The following is a 24,343-nucleotide window of genomic DNA, read 5'->3' on the forward strand; positions in this document are numbered from 1 at the left end:
CCAGGGCTACCTGACTTTCCCCTACATACATGTATTCATACATACATACATACATACATACATACATACATACATACATACATACATACATACATACATACATACATACATACATACATACATACATACATACATATATACATACATACATGTAAACATAGTCTGTAAAACAAAAAATAAATATCAAAAAATAAATATTTATACACTGATAATGTAGAATGAAATTTTTTTTTTAATTTTTGATTTAAATTTTAAAATTAAAATTATTTTTCTCTCAGGAATTACCTAAGTTTTTGTCTGCTATTGGTCAAGCCATAATGACTTCACTAACTGAAGACAGGCAAAAAAACTCTGTGTTAGGATCTTTAATAAATAAACTTTCTGTACCATTTCAAGGGCAAATATTAAAATCAGCTTTTGAAATAATGGAGAAAGAAAATTGGTGGCAACATAGTCGGTAAATTTGTTGTTGTTGTTTTGTTACAAGTTTTTTTATCATTTAAAAAATGCATTGAAAAATTAATTTCTTAACATTCATGTTTTTAAATTAAAAAAAAAAACAATAGAAATTCTAATAAACTTATCATAGATAAATTTCAAAGCAAAAAAAAAAAAATTCTTAGTTTTATTTAACAAAAAACATTTAGTTGTGTTATTTAAGCAAAATTTTAAACTTGTTTGGAGAAACCTTTCAATTAAGTTTGATATGATTTGGTTTTTATATAATATTTTAGTCTCTTTAAGAAAATTGCTAACAATGTGTTTATATCGTTAGGTTATTAAAAGAGTGGAAGTAACAAGAAAAGTGTAATTAAAAATGGAAGAAATTAATAATTTATAAAGTTGTAAAAAAAGAATTTATAACATGAGTTCTTCTTTTACTCATACATTAGGCTAATACATCTTATTACATATACATATGTCTTATTAACATGTTAGGAAATAGAGTTTACTCAATAACAATTTTTGAGTTATAACATTTTTAAAGGTCTAACAAAAGCAAAAATCATAAGGAAAACTGTGTGACTTTCATGTATACAAAAATGTAAAAGAGAACTTACAACATTATTGAAAGAATACAAAAACTTGTTAAAAAGGGAATGGATAAAAATGGATTGAAAAGGTTCCAAGGGGGTGTATGATAACTGCCGAAAGTTGCTCAGAAAGGTAACTCAAGGTGACAAAAAGTTTTACTGAGCTGTTTAATTATGATTCAACTCATGTTAACCCACCTACACCTACCCACCTACTCAAAATATTCTGAACTTCAAGATTTTAAAAGAACTGATTTTCAAAGTTTGATTTTCATGTTTTTGGACTAACAGTTTCAGGATCCAACAGTTCAAGCAATCATAACTCTTGCTAACTACTGTGACTCCTAAAACACATGCTGTTTTCTACCATGTTCCAGAAACACCATGCTCATTAAACACCATGACTCTTCACTTAGATTATTCAATGATCAGGCAACAGAATTAATCAATTAAACATTCAAAGATCACTGGAAAAAATACAAAAGAAACAAATACCTTTCTGATTTGAGTTCAAGCTTGTGCAGTGAATTGTCGACTTTACAACAGTAAACATTTGTAAAGTCATTAAAGAAGCTTTTGAAACATAAAATATTTACAAAAAGTATAATAATGTTGGTATTGTGCTGTAGAAAATTGTTTAATAAAAACTTCTTATTTTAATAACATTATTTATAAAAATTTTAATTAAATGAAAAACTTTTTTCTTTAAATTTGCTAACTAGCTGAGGCATTTCTTTTCAAAATTTTAAAAATCAGATATCCCCTTTAGACAAAATTAATTTTCTGATTTAAACCTGGTTTTTAAAGAGTGTGAAATACAAGTTTCAAATTTTAAATTGAGTTAAATTGAAAACAACCAGTGATTGAAAATCACTGGTTGTTTTCAATTTAATTCAATTTAAAACGAAATCATATATATGCTTGAAAATACACTACCAAGCATAACATTATGTTACTATGCCATTAAATACCTTAAATGAAATACAATTGGTTTTAAAAAATCTTGATATTAACATAATCAGCAAATAACAAGTTTGAAGTTTATATCAACTTAGTATCCAATAAAATAACCTAATATCAACTTAGTCTGCAAGTAAAGTTTATATGCATAAGACTAAGTACTAGTTAGTCATTTCATAGTTTAGGCAATGTCTGAAATAATTTTTATAGGATTTAAACAATAGCAGAAGAAAGATATAATAGTTGCCTTAAATCACCTTTTTTTTTAAAGGGATTTGGTGGGTGGAATTTTTTTTTTAATTTTTTAATTTTTATTGTGATTCACTCCCAACAAGGCTGCAAGCAACCACTATTAATTCAGGAGTCTGAAAAAAAGAATAGAGTTATAAAGCAAGGAAATGGTTGACAGAAGACTTAAAAAGTTGAAGGTTTTATGTGTCAGGAAAACATGAAGTGGGAGAGAGTTCTAAAGGGTTGAAGTGCGGGGAAAAAAACTAGACGAATAAAAGTTTTTGAAGCATGCAGTGATAGATATTGTAAAAGAATGAGACTTTGCTTAAAGAGGAGTTAAGCGAGAATGAGTTTTAGATTATGGAATTAGAGATGATAGCTCTTTTTAGCAAAGACCATGATAGTATTTGTAGAAAAGAAAAAGAGATGCAACTTTATGATGATAGGAAAGAGGCTCAAGCTTAGCAGATAGACCGGGTCCAACTACATTTACCATACGTTTTTGAACCTTGTCTAACAGAGAAAGAGCATCATTAGAAGATTTTACATTTGCAGTGTTAAATGATGTTGCCCTACCAAGGCTAGTTGCTTCAGGTTTATAGATAATTATAGATTATAGATAATTGAGGATTTCTTTTTAAAAACTGGTCATCCACTCTTTACCAGCCATCTTATTTACTGTCCAAGAATCTGGTATTTTGATTTTGAATTGAAGAGCACACTCATAGGCAAAAGAACGAACATCTTTTGGAGTATAGCTGTAAAATATAGATGTCATTTGCAATAAATAATTTTTTAAGGCGCTTCTTTGCTCTTGGAAAAAAATTAATCTAGGTTTGGAATAACCCATGGATGGGTAACCACCAGAGTTTTATTTTTATTTTTATTTATTTTTACAACTACATATTAGTTACAATTTTTTCACATCGTAATATTAGCAAAATATACTTCTGTTACAAAAGATTATATTTAACCAAATACTGCTAAAATACATTTAACAGAAAAAATAACACTCAGTTAAAAAAGAAGAAATAATTGAAAAAAAAAGGAAGCATTAGTTGAATATATTATGAAGAACTTGTTAAGATAGATTATATTGTTATAGGGAACTCGTAGAAGGCTGAATAAGTCTTATCGTTGAGAACCTTGGGGTATTGCGCAAGATACACATAAACATTGTGATTCTTATGCATAACTATTTTGAATATTATTGTAATAAAATTTTGTTTTGTTTTTTCGAGTTGTATTTGATTTCTGTGTGAATTTTATTTTATTTTTTTTGCTTTATTTTTTGTTTTGCTTTTTTAATGTTTTTTAGATATATATATATATATATATATATATATATATATATATATATATATATATATATATATATTTATATATATATATATATATATATATATATATATATATATATATATATATATATATATATATATATATATATATATAAATCTGACTTTTCTCACGTTGTAGATTGTTTTAGTTCAAATTTTGTTCAAATTTTTATTTATCATGTGAACTAGAACAATTCTATGTAATTATCTATATTAAGAACAAGATTTTTAAGTTTTGACTTTTAAGAAAATATATTATCAGGAAGAGTAATTAACGGGTGATGCGGAAGTTATCGGACAAAATAAAAACGTCAATAACTTATTTATAAATAAAAAAACAAACTACTATTATATTTTTTTTAAATAAAGCATTTATCTTTTAATAAAAATATATTATTTTTTATATGAAAAAACACCACCATCTGCAATTGATCTCAATTTGGCTCTGACGCCTTTCATATGCGACTGTAAAAAGTTTAAATCAATTTCTTGTAGTTTTAGTTAAATGCGATCAATCAAAACTTGCTCTGTTGAAGCTTGCCAATCTCCCTTGTAAACCTTCTGTGCCAAATGTCCCCAAAAATTTTCAATTGGTCGTGCTTGAGGCACATTTGGGAGATTGGATTCTTTATCAACGTAATAGACATATTGGTCCATCCAATTTAGAGAATCTTTAGAATAATGAGAACTTGCTAAATCTGGCCAAAATAAATAGTTAAAGTCTCCATGATACTTGTGAATAAATGGAAGAAGTCGTTTTTCTAAACATTCATTAATATAAATTGATGAATTGATCGCTACAGCCTTGGAAGTGCGAAACAATGGCTCGGACATACCACGGTCAGATATGGCTATCCACATTAATAATTTTTTTGGAAATTTCTCTTTTCCTATAAAACGAACACTTTCTGGGCATGTCTTTTTGTTGTTTGTGTAGTATCCAGAATTTCCAAGCATGTTGTCCCCTGCAAAACAAAAGTATTTTTCGTCATCGATGACTAGAAGCGATTTTGTGTTATAGAGTTGGTTAACTAGTTTCCTGCTTCTTTTTTTTGCCTTTATTTGTTGTTCTATAGTGTATTTTGGAGTCTTTTCACGTTTTCTATATTTAATATTCATTTTTTTTAACTGACGACCAATTGTCGATTGATTTACACCAAATTTAATACCTATTTTTCTCTGACTGACCCCTTTTCGGTTGTTGACAAGTCTCGTTAATTCGGCTTTCTTTTATCTAGTCAAGGAAGTTGGACGACCAGGGTGCTTTCTATCAGAAAATGATTGAACAGTTTCAAGTCTTTTTATGTTATCATATATTGTACTTCGAGCCAATCCTTCCTTTTCAAAATGATTTACGATTTTTTTTTTTTTATATTAGGTTTATTTACAAAAAACATTTTTAGTCGCTTTCGAAAAGGTTCTCGTTCAGCTGCATTTAACCTCGTTTTAAATAATTGTGTTTCAAATAATAAAGTTTATATTTTATAGAACGTTTATGCCTGCGCATAAAACCACAAAAATTAATTATTATGCTCAAATAATGAAATTAGAATTTGTCCAATAACTTCCGCATCACCCGTTAAGGTGTATTTTGTAATTTAGTTGTTATAAAAATAGGGGCCGCGCTAAGAGAAAATTCAGAGTTTTTTTTTTTTTTTTTGGTACAATAAAGTATACGGGGTACAATATAGTATTTTGGGGTACGATAAAGTTAAGTTTTAAAATGTTCTTGTTTATGTCATTCTCTTGATGTCAAATTCTTTAGCAGTTGCAATAACACTTTTTTTCCCCTTCAAAACAGAACTTGCTCCATCACTAAGCTGCTGACTTGTGAAAGCACCATTTGAAGTTTTTCATTTATAATTACACATCCTATAATATATATATATATATATATATATATATATATATATATATATATATATATATATATATATATATATATATATATATATATATATATATATATATATATATATATACATATATATATATATATATATATATATATATATATATATATATATATATATATATATATATATATATATATATATATATGTATATATGTATATATGTGTTTGTATGTAATATATATATATATATGTGTGTGTGTGTGTGTGTGTGTGTGTGTAAGTGTGTGTGTTTGTAAGTGTGTGTGTGTGTTAGTATGTGCATACACACACACACACACACACACACACACACACACACACACACACACACAAACACACACACTCTTTAACTATTATTTACCAATATTTAAAGTTTTCTATTTAAATATAGTAATATTAAATAATTTATATAAATTATTTATATATAGTATAAATAATCAAAATATAAATGAAATATCATATTTTATATATGTTTTGATTATATATACTTGAATATGTTTTTTAAATATGCGCACTATTATAATAGTGAGTATTTTATAATGATTAATTTAAATATAGAGTATTTTATAATGATTAATTTAAAAGTGTGAATGGACCTTAAATTTGTATCCCAAATGAAATTTTATCTTTGCGTCTGATAAAGCATTTTATTAATCGTTGTCAAATCTGCTCAACTTACCCTCACTAGACAAGGGAACACATCAGTTAGGTTATAAAAAGAACTATAAGACTTGGGGAAAAAAGGATAAGTTAAAAAATAAATAAGCAAAAGGATCAATAGCCAAATAAATGGGTAAAATATAAACACTTGAGTGATTCCAGATAAATGCTTTTTTAAGCATATAAGAGAAAAATAGCAAAAATATTTTTTTTTACTTTTTTGGTCCTAAATCGAAAAAGAGTCTGTGCATGTAACTGAACTGGGGTCCAACAACCATTTAATGCGCATTTTATTATCAATCTAAATACTCATCTTTTATCCATTAGATGTTTGCCTTGTGATGAGTACTTTTTGAGATACTTTAGTTGCTTAACTTGCCCCTATGCTCAACTAGCCCGGCTCTACCCTAGATAAAAAATAAAATAGGATAACCAAAGAAAGAACTTTGATGTACTCCAGAAATTACTGGAAATAAAGAAGAGTGTTGGCCTTCGAGGATAACTTTAATAAACCGGTTAGAAATAAATAATTTGATAATCTTAAAAACTTTCCCAGATTAACAATTATTATTAACACTCAGTCTAGCACTTATCAAATAATTTAGAGAAAATTGAAGAGAGTTCTGGAGAACAATTTTGTAAGACTGTGACAGGAATGTTTTCTGGACCACAAGCCGTAGAAGAGTTTAATTGAGATATGAATTTAACAACGGAAGCTGGAGTGATTTGAATGTCTAACAATGGGATAACCTGTTTAATCGGAATGGAAGTAAGAGAATGGCCATAGGATTCGAGAGTCGAATTAGAAGTAAAGTTCTTTGCAAATAGTTCAGCCTTATCCTTGGGAGAGGTAATAAGATCAGTCCAATGAATGAGAGGCTGAATTTAGACTTTAGAAATAATTTATTATTAAAATTATTTCTAAAGCATTTGAACAATAACAGAAAATAGATATTATTATATCTTATTTGATATCTATCTATCTTCTTGTGATGTAAGATATACATGCTTGCTTTAAATCAGCATTTTTTTTTTTTTGAGGGAGGGAGTTGACCAATTTTTTTTTCTTCGAACAAATAAAAAGCAGATAGTTGCGCTCTCTTTGGTGGGACAATTACCATGTTAATGCATTAACTTTTGTCATTTTAGTATAATTTAAAATTTTTATGCTTATTCAAGCTCTATTCAATGTGCAAAGGGTAGTTTGAAATATTTTATACAATTTAATGAAAACTACTGTTAAATAGGATTAACCAGTTATTACACAACATATTACACAACATGTTGCACAACAAATAACATGACATAAACTGTTAAAATAGTTTTAATGTTTTTTCAAAGTCTGTAAATCAGCGCTTAGCCTTATGGTTTCTATGAAGATATTATAATAATAATAATTATTATAATTATTATTTTTAAACCATTAAAAACCTGAAAAAGTGTTTTATACAACCTAATACATTTACAAAACTATGAAACCATTGTTTAAATGGTTCCATAGTTTTTTTTTTTAATTACTTGTTGATTGCTTTGACTAAATTTCATGTTTGTATTAAAAAATGTTATATTAAAAAGTTTGAAAACAAATATTCAAAAGTTTTTTTCTTGAATTCTTTTTGTTATTTCTGACTTAAACCATTACTGGTTATGATGGTTTTTCTACCAAATTATAATGTTACTTTTCTGTTTTTAGTTGTTATTTACTTATTTCACCAATTAAATATAGTCAATTATATTTGAATATAATTATATTTGCAAATTAAATATGGCAAGATATTTATATTTGTCTATTAAATGACTTACATGATGAAGGCTATAGGTAATGATAAAGGTAGCCAGGATGAATCTTTGACATATGCGGTAGTGGTGTAGTGGTAGAGCGCTCGCTTCATAAGAGAGAGATTTCGAGTTTGATTCCCACCAAGTCCCTGATAGTGCCGTGCTCAACTTGTTTCTCTGCGCAGCGGCCTTGTTCGTCAAAGTTGGTGTTTTGAAGTTATAGAGTTGGGAGAGGGTTATAACCTCAAGTAGCCTCCTCATCTGTAGTGGCTTTCTTGGCCTTGGGGAGGTGAATTACAAAAAAACAAAAACAAACATGTTAGTCACTTTTTATCAGAGTCTCTAAAATGTCAGTGAACATATTTTGGTCTACTACTTATTTATAATTGGATCTTACAACATTAATTTTTTTTTGCTCTTATCTTTTGTGTCTATAAGCATCCACAATGCATTGTGATTCAGCATGTGTAAGCAAATAAATCAAATTTTATTTGAAAAACTTGAGAAGTTTTCTAATGTAGATCCTGGTTTACAGATTAAGAAAAAAACTTTTATAGATGGATGAGGAGAATACAGCTACTGTCTTGTAGAAGGCCTCCTAGGCAAAGACTTTAGGGGTAAGCAGAATAATTTTGCTAACCAGCCTCAAACCCCTTCTTCATCTATAAGGCTGACATAGATTTAAACCTGTTACATTATTTCCTGCCTAGGTTGATGAATGCAGGATCTTCTGACTCTATTCACAGATTTTTTGTTTGTGCCTCCTTGATAGTGGCTTTGCAATTCTTTCTTTTATCTCCTAATAAGGGTGCAGCTCTAAAACTCAGTTTAATGGTTCTGAGGCTGGTGGGTAGTAAGGTTTCTTGAAATCTGTAGTAGCTCTCAGAGAGGCTGATTCTATCAACAGCTGTAAAATATTAAAGTATTGAGAGTGCCATGTAACGCATGATGGTGTCTTTGTTAGTGCTTTTGGTGTGCATTGTCATTGCTATAAAAGGAGCCCTAAGTTATGACTTAGGGTTATTTAGTGGGACTGAGGTAACAGCATAGCTGTTAGGTATAGAGCATGGGATACCAAGCTCTATCTATAAATGAGTCAAGTTTTCTTTAACATAAACTATGAAATAAAAGAAACTAAAAATATTAAAAAACATAAAAAAACATCACTACAACCTAACTGTTTTAATATATCTTTGACAAATATTTGCGATCTTTGAAAAAACTTTCCATCAGTTAAATCTTACCTCTTGCAAAGTTCACTGGACTTGTTTGCTCCTTGTGAAACTAATTTGAACTTGGCTGTTTAATCTTTGGATCTCAGTATTGATGGCTACTATCCTTTGATTTACAAATACTTCAGTAATTACATGCTTGGTTTAGGTGTATACTTATGCATCAATTCACTTGTTTGTCAAGAAGTAAGGTTTGAATCCTCTGCAAATTTCTTTTTGTCTTTTTACTTTTGTTGGAAATATTTTAATCATAATTTTAATGCTAATTTTGAGAAAATATAATAATAAAACAAATTGCTTAGTAATTTATAAAGAAAAAATCAAAAATAAGAAAATTTCTTGATAACATTATAATTAGAAAAGTTTTGAATTATTTAAACTTACAAAAGGGTAACTTTATATGTCAAGTGATTCAAAAAATATTTAAAATGCGACTATTTGTCCCAGATTTTACTAGATTTCATACAATTGAGAGACTTAACAAAAATTTGATGAAAAACTCATCCTCTTTCTCCAAATCTTTCTCTTTGTTCTTTATCATTCTTCTTCTTACCAAAACTGCACTCTTTTAGATGTAATTTCTGTTCAAATTGATCATGCCCTTTTTCTTTACCTCTCTGCCAATATTGTTGTTATTGGTGATTTTAGTGCTCACCACACTGAATGGCTTGGGTCTAACGCCACTGACCTTGTTGGCACTAAACTTCTTTAACTTCTACATTTCTCAATCTCTTATTCAAATAGTTAAATTTGTAACTCGTTTTCCAGACAACCCTAATCATTTACCTTCACTCCTTGATTTACCTTCACTCCTTGATTTCTTGTGTGTTCAATTTCTCCTTTTTATCCTTTCTGTGGTTCTGACCATGCAATGATTTTCATAAATCTTTTATCTACTTCTTCTTCAGACTTACTCTATTGTGGCACTACTTACTATTACTCTAAAGCTGACTGAGGTTCTTTTTTTGATTTGCTTTGTGACAGTCCTGATTTGGGCTGATATCTTTTCTCTCTCAGCTGATAAATGTGCCTTCCACGTAACCTCCTGGATTCACGCAGGAATGGAAGTTTTTATTCCTTCTTGTCTGTTCCAAGTCAAGCTCATTCTACTCTATACTTTCCATCTTCTTGTGCAGCTGCAATATCTATTCGTAATCATTTTTTAAAAATCTTTTTCAAAAGATGATCTCTTGCAATCAAAATGATATTTATTATTGCAAGAAACCGATGTAAAAAGGTGCTGTCTGATGCTATGCTCTATTATTCTCAGTTTACTAAATCCCATATTTTATCTAAGAAGTTAAACCCCAAAGACTTTTGGAAAATCTTCAACAGTGTCATTAACAAGCTTAGGTCTAACAATCCATCTCTCATTCATGAGTATGATCTTATTACCTCTCCCAAGGATCAGGCAGAACTATTTGCAAAGAACATTTCTTAAACTTTTAAAACTTTTTAATAAGTTAAAAAGCTAAGCACTTGTTAAAAATATTTATTACACTTATTAAACTTTTTAATAAGTGCTTGATTATTTTTTATTTTCCTACCTGGTGGAAAATGGCATCAAAAACTCTGGAGAACATTCTGACCTCTCTAACTATAGTCCAATCAGTGTTCTATTTGCTTTTTCAGTCACAGCAGTTAGCCTGTCTGGTTAACTGCTGTGACTGAAAGATTTTATTGTGCATTAGGTGGAGGCAGAGAGGCTAGAGCTATTGCTCTTGATATATCTAAAGCTTTCGACAATGTTCAACAAGTCGATCTTCTTCATAAGCTTGCTTCAAATGTTGCATCTGGGAAAGTTTTTGAGATTATCAAATCGTTTCTTTCTAACCGCTTTATTTAAGTTATCCTCAAAGGCCAACAATCTTCTTTATTTCCAGTAGCTCCTGGTGTACCTCAAGGTTCTATTCTTGGTTTTGTTTTGTTTCTTATCTACATTAATGGCCTTCCTGACAACCTTACATCTAAAGTAACTCTTTTTGCTGATAACTCAACTTTATATTCCTGTCTTGACAAAAAGTCTTCTCTTTTTGCTTAGAACAGGCAGCCAGTCTTGAATCTGATCTCACTTCTGTATTTTGCTTGCAATGGCTTGTGAATTTTAACTCTAACAAAACGTAGCTATTTACTGCAAACAACTATTGCAACACTATCTACATTCCTATATTAATTAAAGATGACCCTCTCACTGAGTCCTCTTTTTTATATTTTCTTGGATTATTGTTCACTACTGACCTTTCATGGAAATCATATATATAATCGATTGCTAAATTAACATCTGCTAAGGTTGCTTCTCTTTATTGTGCTCACCATTTTTTTACTCCTGATTCCATTCTCTACCTTTACAAATCTTTTATTTGCCCCTTTATGGAATACTGCTGTCATATTTGGGCTGGTTCTTCTAATGATGCTCTTCTTCTTTTAGACAAGGTCCAAAAACGCATTGTAAATGTGCTTGAACCATCTCTAACTCATTCTGGCTTGACTCCTCATTCAGCAAAGTCTCATTCTTTTACTGTATCTGTCCCTGCATGCTCTTAAAACTTTTATTTATCTAGTTTTTTTACCCCCACTTCAACCCTTTGGAACTCTTTCCCATTTTCATGTTTTCGTGACTCATACAACGTACAACTTTACAAGTCTTCTGTCAATTGTTTCCTTGCTCTATAACTCTATTCTTTTTTTTCTCTAGTAACTCCCAATTTAATAGTGGTTAATTGCAACCTTGTTGGGAGTAAATCAGAATAAAAAAAAGTTAAAAAATTAGACACATTGATAAAAATAAATTGAGAAGTTATAATTTTGAGTTTTTATTTGAGATCTTCAATACTTTTTTAATTGACTGTAATAATTAAATTTGATTAAACTTCATTTTCTTGTCTTGGATTATTAAAAAGTTTGAAAAATATTCGATTTGATATTTGTTTATATTTCATTTCAGTTTTAACTCATACTGTCAGAAGACATTGTTTACTTTGATATCTAGTTGTGTGAAAAACCAAGAAAGTAATAAAAATATGGTTTTATTTTCAATTTTGAAACAACTACAATCACTTGTACTTGCTCTTGAAGAGGTATTACAATAAGAATTTTATCTTTGTGATTATCAGTGCATGTAATGGAGGTTCAATGACAAAGTTATTTAGTTTAACCCTACCATTATTTGTTTTATGAATTATTGTTTATTTTATTTATTAATATATGCTTTATTATTATTTGATTTTAAACAAAAGCTCATTTTAAATCTTCATTAAAAACCTTTGTTGGTATGAAAGGCTCCATTACAGTTTTTGAGTAATATATATATATATATATATATATATATATATATATATATATATATATATATATATATATATATATATATATATATATATATATATATATATATATATGTATATATATATGTATGTATGTATGTATGTATGTATGTATGTATGTATGTATGTATGTATGTATGTATGTATGTATGTATGTATGTATATATATATATATAGAGAGAGAGAGAGAGAGAGAGAGAGAGAGAGAGAGAAAAAGAGAGAGAGATTATATATATATATATATTATATATGTATATATATGTTATATATGTTATATATATAAATATGTTTTATATATAAGTATGTTTTATATATATATATATACATACACAGGCACGGTGGAAGGCGGGTACAATGGGTGATTTTCACCCAGGCGTAAAGGCTTTGAAGGTGCCAAATTTTCATTGAATACATTTTTTTTCTTGACAGTATAAAAATATATAATTTTATAAGAATAGTTATATAAAAATTAATATACTTATTTTATGTAAGAATAAGTATATAATAATTACTTTATATTATATATATTATATTATATTATATATATTATATTTTATTATAGATTATAATCTATAATAAAAACTATAACAACTCAAAAAAGTTTTTTCTAAAACTATTTAGTATACAATTTTGTAAAATGTACACTAAATGTACATTAAATATGAAATGTTTTAATTAATTAAGAACAAATCATGCACTGGGCCTCCAAGAGGGTGGGGCAAAAGAGGCTAATGTGCCGGGGGGGGGGGCAAGATATTAGGGGCGTCACAAGATGAAAGACAAACATAAAATCCTAATGGAGTTTTAATTGCAAAAAAGTAAAATGTTTTTTTATTTTTTTTTTTATTGATGAGGCATATAATAAATTTACTTTGTGATATGCATAGCAAATAACTTGCTTTGTTATATTACCAAAGAATTATAGTTTTAATTTATTTCTTTAATAAATTATTTTGAAAATAAATTATTTAAAACTATAATGTAAACATAAGGTTTTGTTATAGTTTTTAACAAAGAACCTGTTGAAGAAGTTAAAAATTGTTTAAAACTAAGTTTAAAAACGTAGGTGCGTTTATACTTCCTCATCAAACTCAGTATATAGTTAATTAAAAACGACCTGTCTAAAACCCCAACTAATCAAAGGTTACCCAGAATGTCAGCACATATTTAAAAACCATGTTGCAAATATTGAAATAAATTAATGCATAATGTTGCTACAATAAACTCATCTAAAAGTATTTTTATTATGATTGATTTTTATGACTTGGTTACAGTTTGGTTGCAGCTTGGTTGCATCAATGGCAATCTTCAGCAATTGAAAGCCTTCCAAATATGAAAAGCGAACGATGAAAATAAAATTGCAATGAACCTGAGTATGCAGTTTTTTTCCATGAGTTTTCTAAACATAAGCTTGAAGTGAAATTCTTTAACTTTGAGCTTTGCTATTCTTTTTCAAAAATTCTGGAGAGCGATCTGACTCGTCTAACTACCGTCCCATTAGTCTTCAATAAACACTTAATCTCTCATCTTGAATCTAATAACTTACTATCTGATCATCAATAAGGATTTCGATCTTCTTGTTCTACTGCTGATTTGTTAACAGTAATAACAAATAGGTTTTATTGTGCATTAGATAGATCTGAAAGGCTAAGGCTATTGCTCTTGACATTTCTAAAGCCTTTTATGAAGTTTGGCATGCTGATCTTTTACTTAAGCTATCTTCTTACAGTGTATTAGGTAACATCTTTAAGATTATTGAATCCTTGTTTACCAATCGTAGTATTTAAATTGTCCTCGATGGCCAACACTCTTTTTCATATCCTGTAACTTCAGGGGTTCCTCAAGGTTCTATCCTTGGCTCTACACTTTTTTTAATTACATTAAGGATTTTCTAGAAATTCTCACATCTAAGGTGGCATTGTTCGCTGATGATACTACCATTTGTTCTTGTCTTGATAAGAAGCGAACACTTTCTGGTTGCTTAGAGGGAGCATTTGAGCTTGAAATGGATCTCATCTCTGCTACAGCATGGGGCTCTGAGTGGCTGGTGAACTTTAACTCAGATAAAACTCAATTTTTTTCAGTTAATCGTTATCGCAATTATCTAGAACTTCCTATACTTATGAACGGTGATGTGCTCGATGAGTCAACTACCTTTCATCTTCTAATATTAACACTTTTGTTTTTTCTTGGAAACCATATACCAAATTGGTTGCAAAATTAGCATCTGCTAAGGTTGCACCTCTTTATCGTGCTCGTCACTTTCTTACTCCAAATTCTATTCTTTATCTCTATAATTCTCAATTTGTTATTTTTAAATGATTGCTTATGAGCTGCATATCTTTTTTTCACACGCCCTCTGATAAACCAATCTATGTTTTACTGGGCATGTTTGGGGAAGATGTTATTCATTTGTAAATAATATTTTTCGCTCTACAGTATTTATTTAACAGGCAGATTTCTTTTGGTTTGCATTTAAAAGGAAAATTTTCAGTTGTGCTTTTTTGCTGTGACTTTTTATGATTTTTAAAATGCTATTTGAACAGCTGTAGCAAACCTTTGTGGTGTTTCGATTAAATAGTTTTGGCAATGGGTTTGAAGGTGGAAAATGCTTATCTATTAATTGCAAAAAATTTGGCCAAGAGACCGTTTTATTGTAAGTTTTATTTGGTAGAAACGCTTTTATTGTAAGGCGGGTTAAACCAAATTATGTTCCTTTTTTCTTTTGGGGGTGTTTTGTTTTTTAGGTTGTACTTAAGTTAAAGTTTTAAAAACTATATTGTTTAAGAGATTCTTTGTATTCCATTTTTTCTTATCTTACCCCACTTGTTTACTCTGATAGACAAAGTCTGAATTTAAGATCTTGTTAGTTCAAGAAAGAAAATTGTCTTTAAAATAGATGAAAATTGCATGGCATTTCTCCTGACAATATACTATATTTTTTTACAAAGTAAAAAAAATACGGAAAAAGGGTCACATGGAGCTAGTTAAATTAACTCTATCTGTTAGATATTTCCTGTAGCTACTTTTCTGCATTAAACTTTCAACAAAATCTTCCAATTATGCTGTTTTTAATAACCATTTTGGCGAATTATTAAATTATGACAAATAAATATTAACTCATGACATAAATTTTGATGTCAAAGTAGAAGTGTCAAAGAAGGGGAGAGAGTTAATAACTATCATTCTAAATTTTTATAGAAGATTTTTATTTAATTCCTTAACTTGAATATTATTAGTGCGGAGCAGGTAAAAGTCATTATAGGTTCAAATCCTTCACAGAAAAATATTTTCTTTGTTTTTTACCGGTTTTTATAAATTACAATAACATAAGTACAAAATTTAAAACAAAACAGTTTAAGCAGAAAGTCTTTTAACTGTTAGAAAGACTTTAAAAGTTTTCTTGTATTCTTATATCATACATGATCCTTATATATATGATCCACAAATTTGATTTACTTACTTTCAGTAAAACTGCTGTTTACTCGTACAGATGTTTGTGGTTCTTAAATATTTTTTCAATAAATTCCTATGCAATATAGTTGGGCTTATTTAGAGTACCCGCTTAATAAGTTTTGTTATTACATTAACATAAAAAAGTTTTTAAGTTACTTTTTTAAAAGTAATACATCTTAAGTAGCTCAATGGCCTAGTGTGCTGACCTCAGTGTCACTGTCTAAACTTTTTTGTGGGTTCAAATTCACAACTAACCAAAAAAACATTTTTTAGTTTTTTCTGCATCTTGCTGCTTTTCTTAATACAAAACAAAACAATTTAGGCAAAAAAGACTTGTAATTCTTAAAATATTTTTAAAATTTATCTCATATTTTACATATATTATACATGACTGTTCCATAAACAACCTGCAAATTAAACTTAAACTACTGACATTTACACTTATAGGCGTTGTACATAATGCTATACAAATGGATCTTTTACATTAAATGTAAATGACATATTGTTATAAATTTACATTAGTTACATATTCATACATTTAAAAAAGTTTTTTAAAAAAATACTTTTTAATATAAAAAAGTGCTGAGAGACTCTTTCTCACCATTATCTTAGTTTTAATGCTAAAATTAAAACCAAGATAATGGTGAGAAAGAGTCTCTCAGCACGTTTTTATACTAAATGACCTAAGTTCTGTGTAATCATATACAAATGAGCATTAAGTTTCTCATATATATTGCTTATAAATTATATATATACATATATATATATATATATATATATATATATTATATTATTATATATTTATTATATTATATTATATATATATATATATATATTATATTATTATATATTTATTATATTATATTATATATATATATATATTATATATATAGATATATTATATATATATATTATATAAATATATATTATATATATATATATAATATATTATTATAATATATCATATTATATATTATTATATATATATAGTATATATATAGTATATATATATATATATATATATAGTATATATATATATATATATATATATATATATATATATATATATATATATATATATATATATATATATATATATATATATATATATATATATATAAATTAGTAAAAAACACTTATCTAACTTCTATCTTCTACTCCTGATGATCCAGCAATGGTGAAACTTAAAGTAGAAGATAAAAGTTAGATAAGTGTTTTTTACTAATTTATTATTGCTCTGTTCTTTAAGAACATTGAGCACTCTATTTGTAAAATACACTAACATAATTTACATATATATATATATATATATATATATATATATATATATATATATATATATATATATATATATATATATATATATATATATATATATATATATATATATATATACATACATATCTCTAGAGCAGATATATATTATATTAGAATAATAATAAAATACAATTAAATTTGAAACATAACTCAGAGTTTCATGCTTTATGCAATCATCAGATGTTACAAAGAATCATAGCAACAAAAAAATTATATACAAAAATACAATACATTGTTAGCTTAGATGATGTTAAATTTGCAGATAACAAATTTGTTTTTGTGGCGACATTTTGATATTAATTCATTTCGTTTATTCAATAGTTTCAAGGATGACATAATGGTATGGTATTTTTTTGGTTAAACAAAGGTTACATAACTTTCCTCCAGGTTTAAATTGTTCTGCCCTATCAATAATCTTCCATTTAAGAATAGGATTTGAGAATCCCTTTTTTTTCATTTTCCAGATATATTTAGAAAGTTCTTCGGTATTAGCTTTACTTTTGTATTAAAAGTTTTTATGTTTGTACCAGCAATCTTAAAAGGTGTGCTTCATTAAACCAATATAATTTAAGTCACTATCCTGGGGTGATGTTTTTACATTGCAGACATAAGTTATATTTTTATTAAGACACATACCTTGCATAGGACATTGTGAAGGTTGCCGGTGACGCGAAATAGATTAACTCCCCAAAAAGTTAACTCCCGGTTAAAACATTTTAACTCCCCGGTTAATCTATTTCGAAATAAATTAACCCCGGGAGTTAAATTATTTTAAAATATAGCGAAATGGATTAACCGGGGGCTTAAGTATTTCTAACCCCCACTGAAATAAATTAACCCCCTATAATACGCGTTTTAAATAATTTAACTTATAATTATAACTACAAAATTGTGTAAGTATTCTATTTTAAAATTTTTTTAAAATATATCTAGTATTATATATATTAAAATATATAATATATAAATATTTAGTGAGCGTTGAATAAAACTACTTTATAACTGTTTATTTTTGACAAGCCTTTATATTATATATAAAAAGGAGATCAAAACAATAGTATTAGTAGAATAATAGTATTAGTAGAAGTTCGTGTTATATATAACTATTGTTTTGATCTACTAATGCTATTGTTTTGATACTAATACTTCAAAACCATTCTCTTTTGCTAATAATGTCTAAGGTTATAGAGTTTGTATCTATACTATAGTATAGTATAGTAACTATACTATACTCTCTCTCTCTCTCTCTCTCTCTTACTCTCTCTCTCTCTCTCTCTCTCTCTCTATATATATATATATATATATATATATATATATATATATATACAGTCGTCCCCCGGTTAACGAACCCCCCTGTTAGCGAACTTTCGGTTAACGAACCGAAAGTTTGCCCAAAATCCTCCCCCGGTTAACGAACCGGAACTCGGTTAACGAACCAATTTTCTTGTTGAATTTTCTTTCAAGTTCAATTTTCAATTTTTTGGTAAAAAATTTGACAAGGATTTTTCATGTTCAATTTTCAATTTTTTCGTAAAATTTTGACAAGCATTTTTCAAGTTCAATTCTCAATTTTTTGGTAAAAATTTGACAAGCAATTTTCTTGTTGAATTTTCATTTTTTGATAAGCAATGTTCATGTTCAATTTTTAGTTTTTTCTAAAACTTTGACAAGCAATTTTCATGCACAATTTCAATTTGTTTCAATTTTTAAAAGTGCATAAATCTCAGGTTTCAATCATTTCACCTTTGCCTATTTTATTTATCAAGTTGGACAATTTTTTGAATTTTTTCCCCCATTATTTCGGCAAAATCCACCAATTAAAAATTTTTTAATGGCGGCCTATGGGAAAACGCGTTTCGGTTAACGAACTTTTCGGATAACGAACTAGTTCGTACTCCGAATTAAGTTCGTTAACCGGGGGACGACTGTATATATATATATATATATATATATATATATATATATATATATATATACATATATATATGTGTGTGTGTGTGTGTGTATTAATATATACTAGTTAGCTATATAAACTCTATTATATATATATATATATATTATATATATATATATATATATATATATATATATATATATTATAAAAGTATATATATATATATATATATAAAAGTATATATATATATATATATATATATATATATATATATATATATATATATATATATGTATGTACATGTACATACATATATATATATATATATATATTATATATATATATATATATATATATATATATGTATATTTATACATACATATATATATATATATATATATATATATATATATATATATATATATATATATATATATATATATATATATATATATGTATGTATAAATATACATACATGGGAAGAAAATTCAATGATAGCAGCTATTGAACCAGTAATAAAGAAGGAAATGGGGTATAAGAAGGCATCGTTAATGTTTTGTATCCCAACAACGACACTGCAAGACAGTATAAAAAGACTTCAGCAAGGGAGTTTAGAACTATGTAGTTGTTCAGTAAAAAAACTTGGGAATTTTAAATCAGTTTTTAACCTTGAACAAGAGTAAAGCTAAACATCTAATTTTTCTAGAGAGTTGCTTGTTTCCAGTTACAATGAAAGATTTGAGAGAATTGGCATTTCAGCTAGCTGAAAAGAACAAGATGTCACATAGCTTTAACAAAAAATCAGGAATGGCAGGCTACCAGTGGGCAGAAAGCTTTTTAAAACACAATCCTGTTATTTCTTTGGGTATACCAGAGGGAACTTCTGGAGCTAGACCAATGGGATTTAACCGACCTGCTGTGAATAAAATTTTGAACTATTGACTAAAAGCATAGATGAAAATAACATAACTCCAAATAATATATATAATGTTAACAAGACAGGAATTTCTTCAGTACCAAAAAAAGTGTCAAAAGTAATTGCTAAGATGAGTAAAAAACAAGTTGGAACATCAGCTGAACGAGGGAAAATCATAACAATCAAAATGTGTATGAGTGCCTCTGGTATATACGTGCCCCCTTGATTATTTTCCCCCATGTCAGAGCTCCCAAGAATGTTAATATTATCGAAAAAGCTCCTCCGGGTACTATTGCATCATATCACCCTAGTGGTTGGATGCAAACAGATATATTTTTGAAGTGGTTTGACCATTTTCTGTCCTTTGTAAAGCCATCCAAAAAAAGACCTGTACTGCTATTATTAGATGTTCATGCAACACATACAAAAAATATAGAGTTCATAATGAAAGCACGTGAAAATCGTGTTACTGTTATTTACTTTCCACTGCATTGTTCACACCATCTGCAGCCGCTAGATGTCTCCTTAATGGCACCATTTAGTAGCAACTATTCGAACGAAGTTCGTATTTGGCTGTGTACACATTATACTAGAGTTGTGACCGGATATCAGATTCCAGAACTATTTGGAATAGCTTATATGAAATCTGCAAACATGTTGACAGCTGTAAATTGTTTCAGAAAGACAGGAATAAGTCCACTTAATCCTGAAGTTTTTGATGATTGGATGTTTGAGCCTTCAGAAACAACCAACAGGTCATTTCCTGAGATGGATTCAGCAACACCAAATCTAACTACCAAGTCTCAAACACCAACTATTTCACTGCAAGAATTATCCCTGACATCTTGCTCTGAATCAGAAACTTGAAAAAATTTTTGTTAAGTGATTTTCTACTAATATATATATATATATATATATATATATATATATATATATATATATATATATATATATATATATATATATATATATGTATATATATATATATATATATATATATATATATATATATATATATATATATATATATATATATATATATATATATATATATACATATACATATATGTATATATATATATATATGTAAATTATGTTAGTGTATTTTACAAATAGAGTGCTCAATGTTCTTAAAGAACAGAGCAATAATTAATTAGTAAAAAACACTTATCTAACTTTTATCTTCGACTTGAAGTTTCACCATTGCTGGATCATCAGGAAGAGTTCTCTTCCTGATGATCCAGCAATGGTGAAACTTCAAGGCGAAGATAAAAGTTAGATAAGTGTTTTTAACTAATTAATTATATATATATATATATATATTATATATATATATATATATATATATATATATATATATATATATATATATATATATATATATATATATACATATATGTATATATATATATATATATACATATATGTATATACTACTGTGATCAAAAAGTAAGGTGAATTTTTAATTTAAACTTCCCGCCTTATTCGAATCGTCCAATCTTTTTTATTTTTAAGTTGGTAGGAATGTCATTAACATTTGCGCCAAATTACATGTCAAACTCATAATTATTTTTTTTTGTTTACGCTTGTTTCTGAAGTACCAAAAGTGCATTCGGCGATTTTCACAATGTCTAATTTTGTTAAGCAAAGAAGTGCTATTAAATTTTGTTTGCGGAATGATATTTCTGCTGCTGAATAGTATCGAATGTTGCAAAAGGCCTTCGGTGAAGAGACTATGTCTCAAAAAAATGTTTACAAGTGGTACAAAGACTTCAAAGAAGGCCGTGAACGTGTTGATGACTTGGAACGCTCCGGACGACCATCGACTTCGATTGATGATCGCCACATCAACAAAATCAAAGAATTGGTGCTTGCAAATCGTCGGTTAACCATTCGAGACCTTGTTGACATGGTTGGAATATCATTTGGGTCGGTGCAAGCGATTTTGAAGGATCATTTGGGCCTCAGAAGACTCAAATCACGTTTGGTGCCGAAATTTCTCAATTTCTTTGAAAAAGAGCGTCGCGTTAAAACGTGTGAAGCAATGCTTTCTGACTATCAAGACGTCTGCAAACAAATTATTACTGGCAATGAGACTTGGGTCTACGCATACGACTCTGAAACAACCGACCAATCGAGTGAATACCGTGAAAAAGGCGAGCCGAGACCGAAGCAACCACGTCAAAGTCGCTCAAAAATCAAGGTCATGTTGACTGTTTTCTTTGATTATTGTGGTGTCGTGCACTACGAATTCCTTCCAACTGGCCAAACTGTCAACAAGGAATATTATTTAAGCGTTATGCGACGTTGCGTGAAGCTATTCGCAAAAAGAGACCGGAATTATGGGCCAATAACTCTTGGATTTTGCACCACGATAATGCGCCTTCGCACACAGCACTGGTTCTTCGTGAGTTTTTCGCCAAAAACTCTACCCATGTTGCTCCACAACCACCGTATTTGCCCAACTTGGCACCGTGTGACTTCTGGCTGTTCCCAAAGCTCAAGAGACCACTCCGGGGAAATCGTTTTGAGTCCATTGAAGAGATCCAACGTGAATCGGCACGCGCATTGAAGGCTATCCCTACCGAGGACTTTTCGGCATGCTTCGAAGACTGGAAAAAACGTTGGCAATTGTGCATTGGGGCTGGGGGGGATTATTTTGAGGGGGACGATACAGATTTGGAAGAATAAATAAAGATTTTTCATTTTATAAAAAAATTCACCTTACTTTTTGATCACAGTAGTATATATATATATATTTTAGGGTGCGGTTGTGCCTCTCTATAGGGCACAACCGCACCCTAAAAAACCGCTTTTTTTGCTAAGTCTAATTTTTGTGTTATAACATTTTCAAAAACCGTTTTATTTTTTTCTTAATTGCAGCAATTTAAAGCTTAATGATGTGTTTATCAAAATACACTGTTAAAAAAGCGTATGCCGTTTTTATTTTCATACTCCATTAATCTATACATTACGGGGGCTGTTATGCCCCCACTTCCCCTATATATATATATATATATATATATATATATATATATATATATATATATATATATATATATATATATATATATATATATATATATATATATATATATATATATATATATATTGCCACTATTAACATATGATATTATAATCGTAGAAATATAATTTATATCCATATCAATAACTAATTAACAGATTTAAAAATAACACATTTGGAAAACATCAAGTTAAAACTTTTTTTGTAATTCGTATAAGTTGTTCCAAGGGAGTTAATATATTATGGGGAGTTAATTTGTTTCGCCGACAGGGGTTAATTTATTTCAAGGGGAGTTAATCTATTTCGAAATAGATTAACTCCCCGAGTAATTTTTTACGCAACGGGAGTTAATTTATTTCATGACACCGGCAGTTACATTTTGGAACATTGTATTTGAAACATTAGATTATATATATATATATATATATATAAATATATATATATACATACATATATAATTATATGTATACATATATATATATATATATATATATATATATATATATATATATATATATATATATGTATATTTATATATACATGCATTAATTGTGCTTATTTATTTTATGTATTGTATTTATTAAGAAAAGTCTGATTTAGCACCAGAAAAGTACAAATTATTATTCATTACTTGATTTGATTAATACCAAATCTTCTTCATTAAAGAGAGGGATTATTTGATTACATCTGTTACTAGTTTATTCCCTTGTTGAAATATTTTTACTCTTTGTCTGCATATGTCTTAGGTTGGCATGTCAGGTTTGTCAAAAACAATTAATGCACACCAAAATAAATTTTAAATGAACAAAATCTTGTAAAAAAGATCAATGATGATGATGATTATATATCGAGATCTGGGCAAATACAAGCTCTATTCTGTCATTAGTGCCTTTCTCTGGTTGTAATCCAATAATGTTTAAATGAGTTTTTTTCCTAAAGCATAAAAATAGTTGACTTATTATCTGCTTAATAACTAAAATTATATAAAGATTTTTCTTTTGCTTTGAATTTCATGTATATTTTTAAATAGCAGTTCTTTTTTTATTCATTAGGAAAAATTTGATTTAGCACCAGAAGAGTACAAATCATTACTTGAAGGATTAAATTTCAGATTGAATGTGGTATTTACAGTTAATAATAATGTAACAAATGTTTTAAAAAGATAAAAGAACCATTATAAAGAAATGTTAAAATGAACTAGATTGTAATTGTCATTTTTACGTGGTTCATTTGTTTATTAATAGTGGGTTTTTCCCACTCTACGTAATTGCTTTCTTTGAGTTT

General features: G+C 28.1%; 1 protein-coding gene across 2 annotated transcripts in view; it reads left to right on the plus strand.

The window, feature by feature from the left end:
* The window catches only part of LOC101240432 (mediator of RNA polymerase II transcription subunit 12-like protein), a 118,031-nt gene that overhangs the window by 67,617 nt on the left and 26,071 nt on the right, over nucleotides 1–24,343 (plus strand). For both annotated transcript variants that reach the window (XM_065788741.1, XM_065788742.1), the window contains exons 30-32: nucleotides 279–457; nucleotides 12,076–12,208; nucleotides 24,112–24,180. In XM_065788741.1, coding sequence (XP_065644813.1) covers nucleotides 279–457; nucleotides 12,076–12,208; nucleotides 24,112–24,180 — 381 coding nt within the window. The remainder of the gene's footprint in view (nucleotides 1–278; nucleotides 458–12,075; nucleotides 12,209–24,111; nucleotides 24,181–24,343) is intronic.

Source organism: Hydra vulgaris, chromosome 01 (assembly GCF_038396675.1).
Source record: "Hydra vulgaris chromosome 01, alternate assembly HydraT2T_AEP".
Taxonomy (NCBI): domain Eukaryota; kingdom Metazoa; phylum Cnidaria; class Hydrozoa; order Anthoathecata; family Hydridae; genus Hydra; species Hydra vulgaris.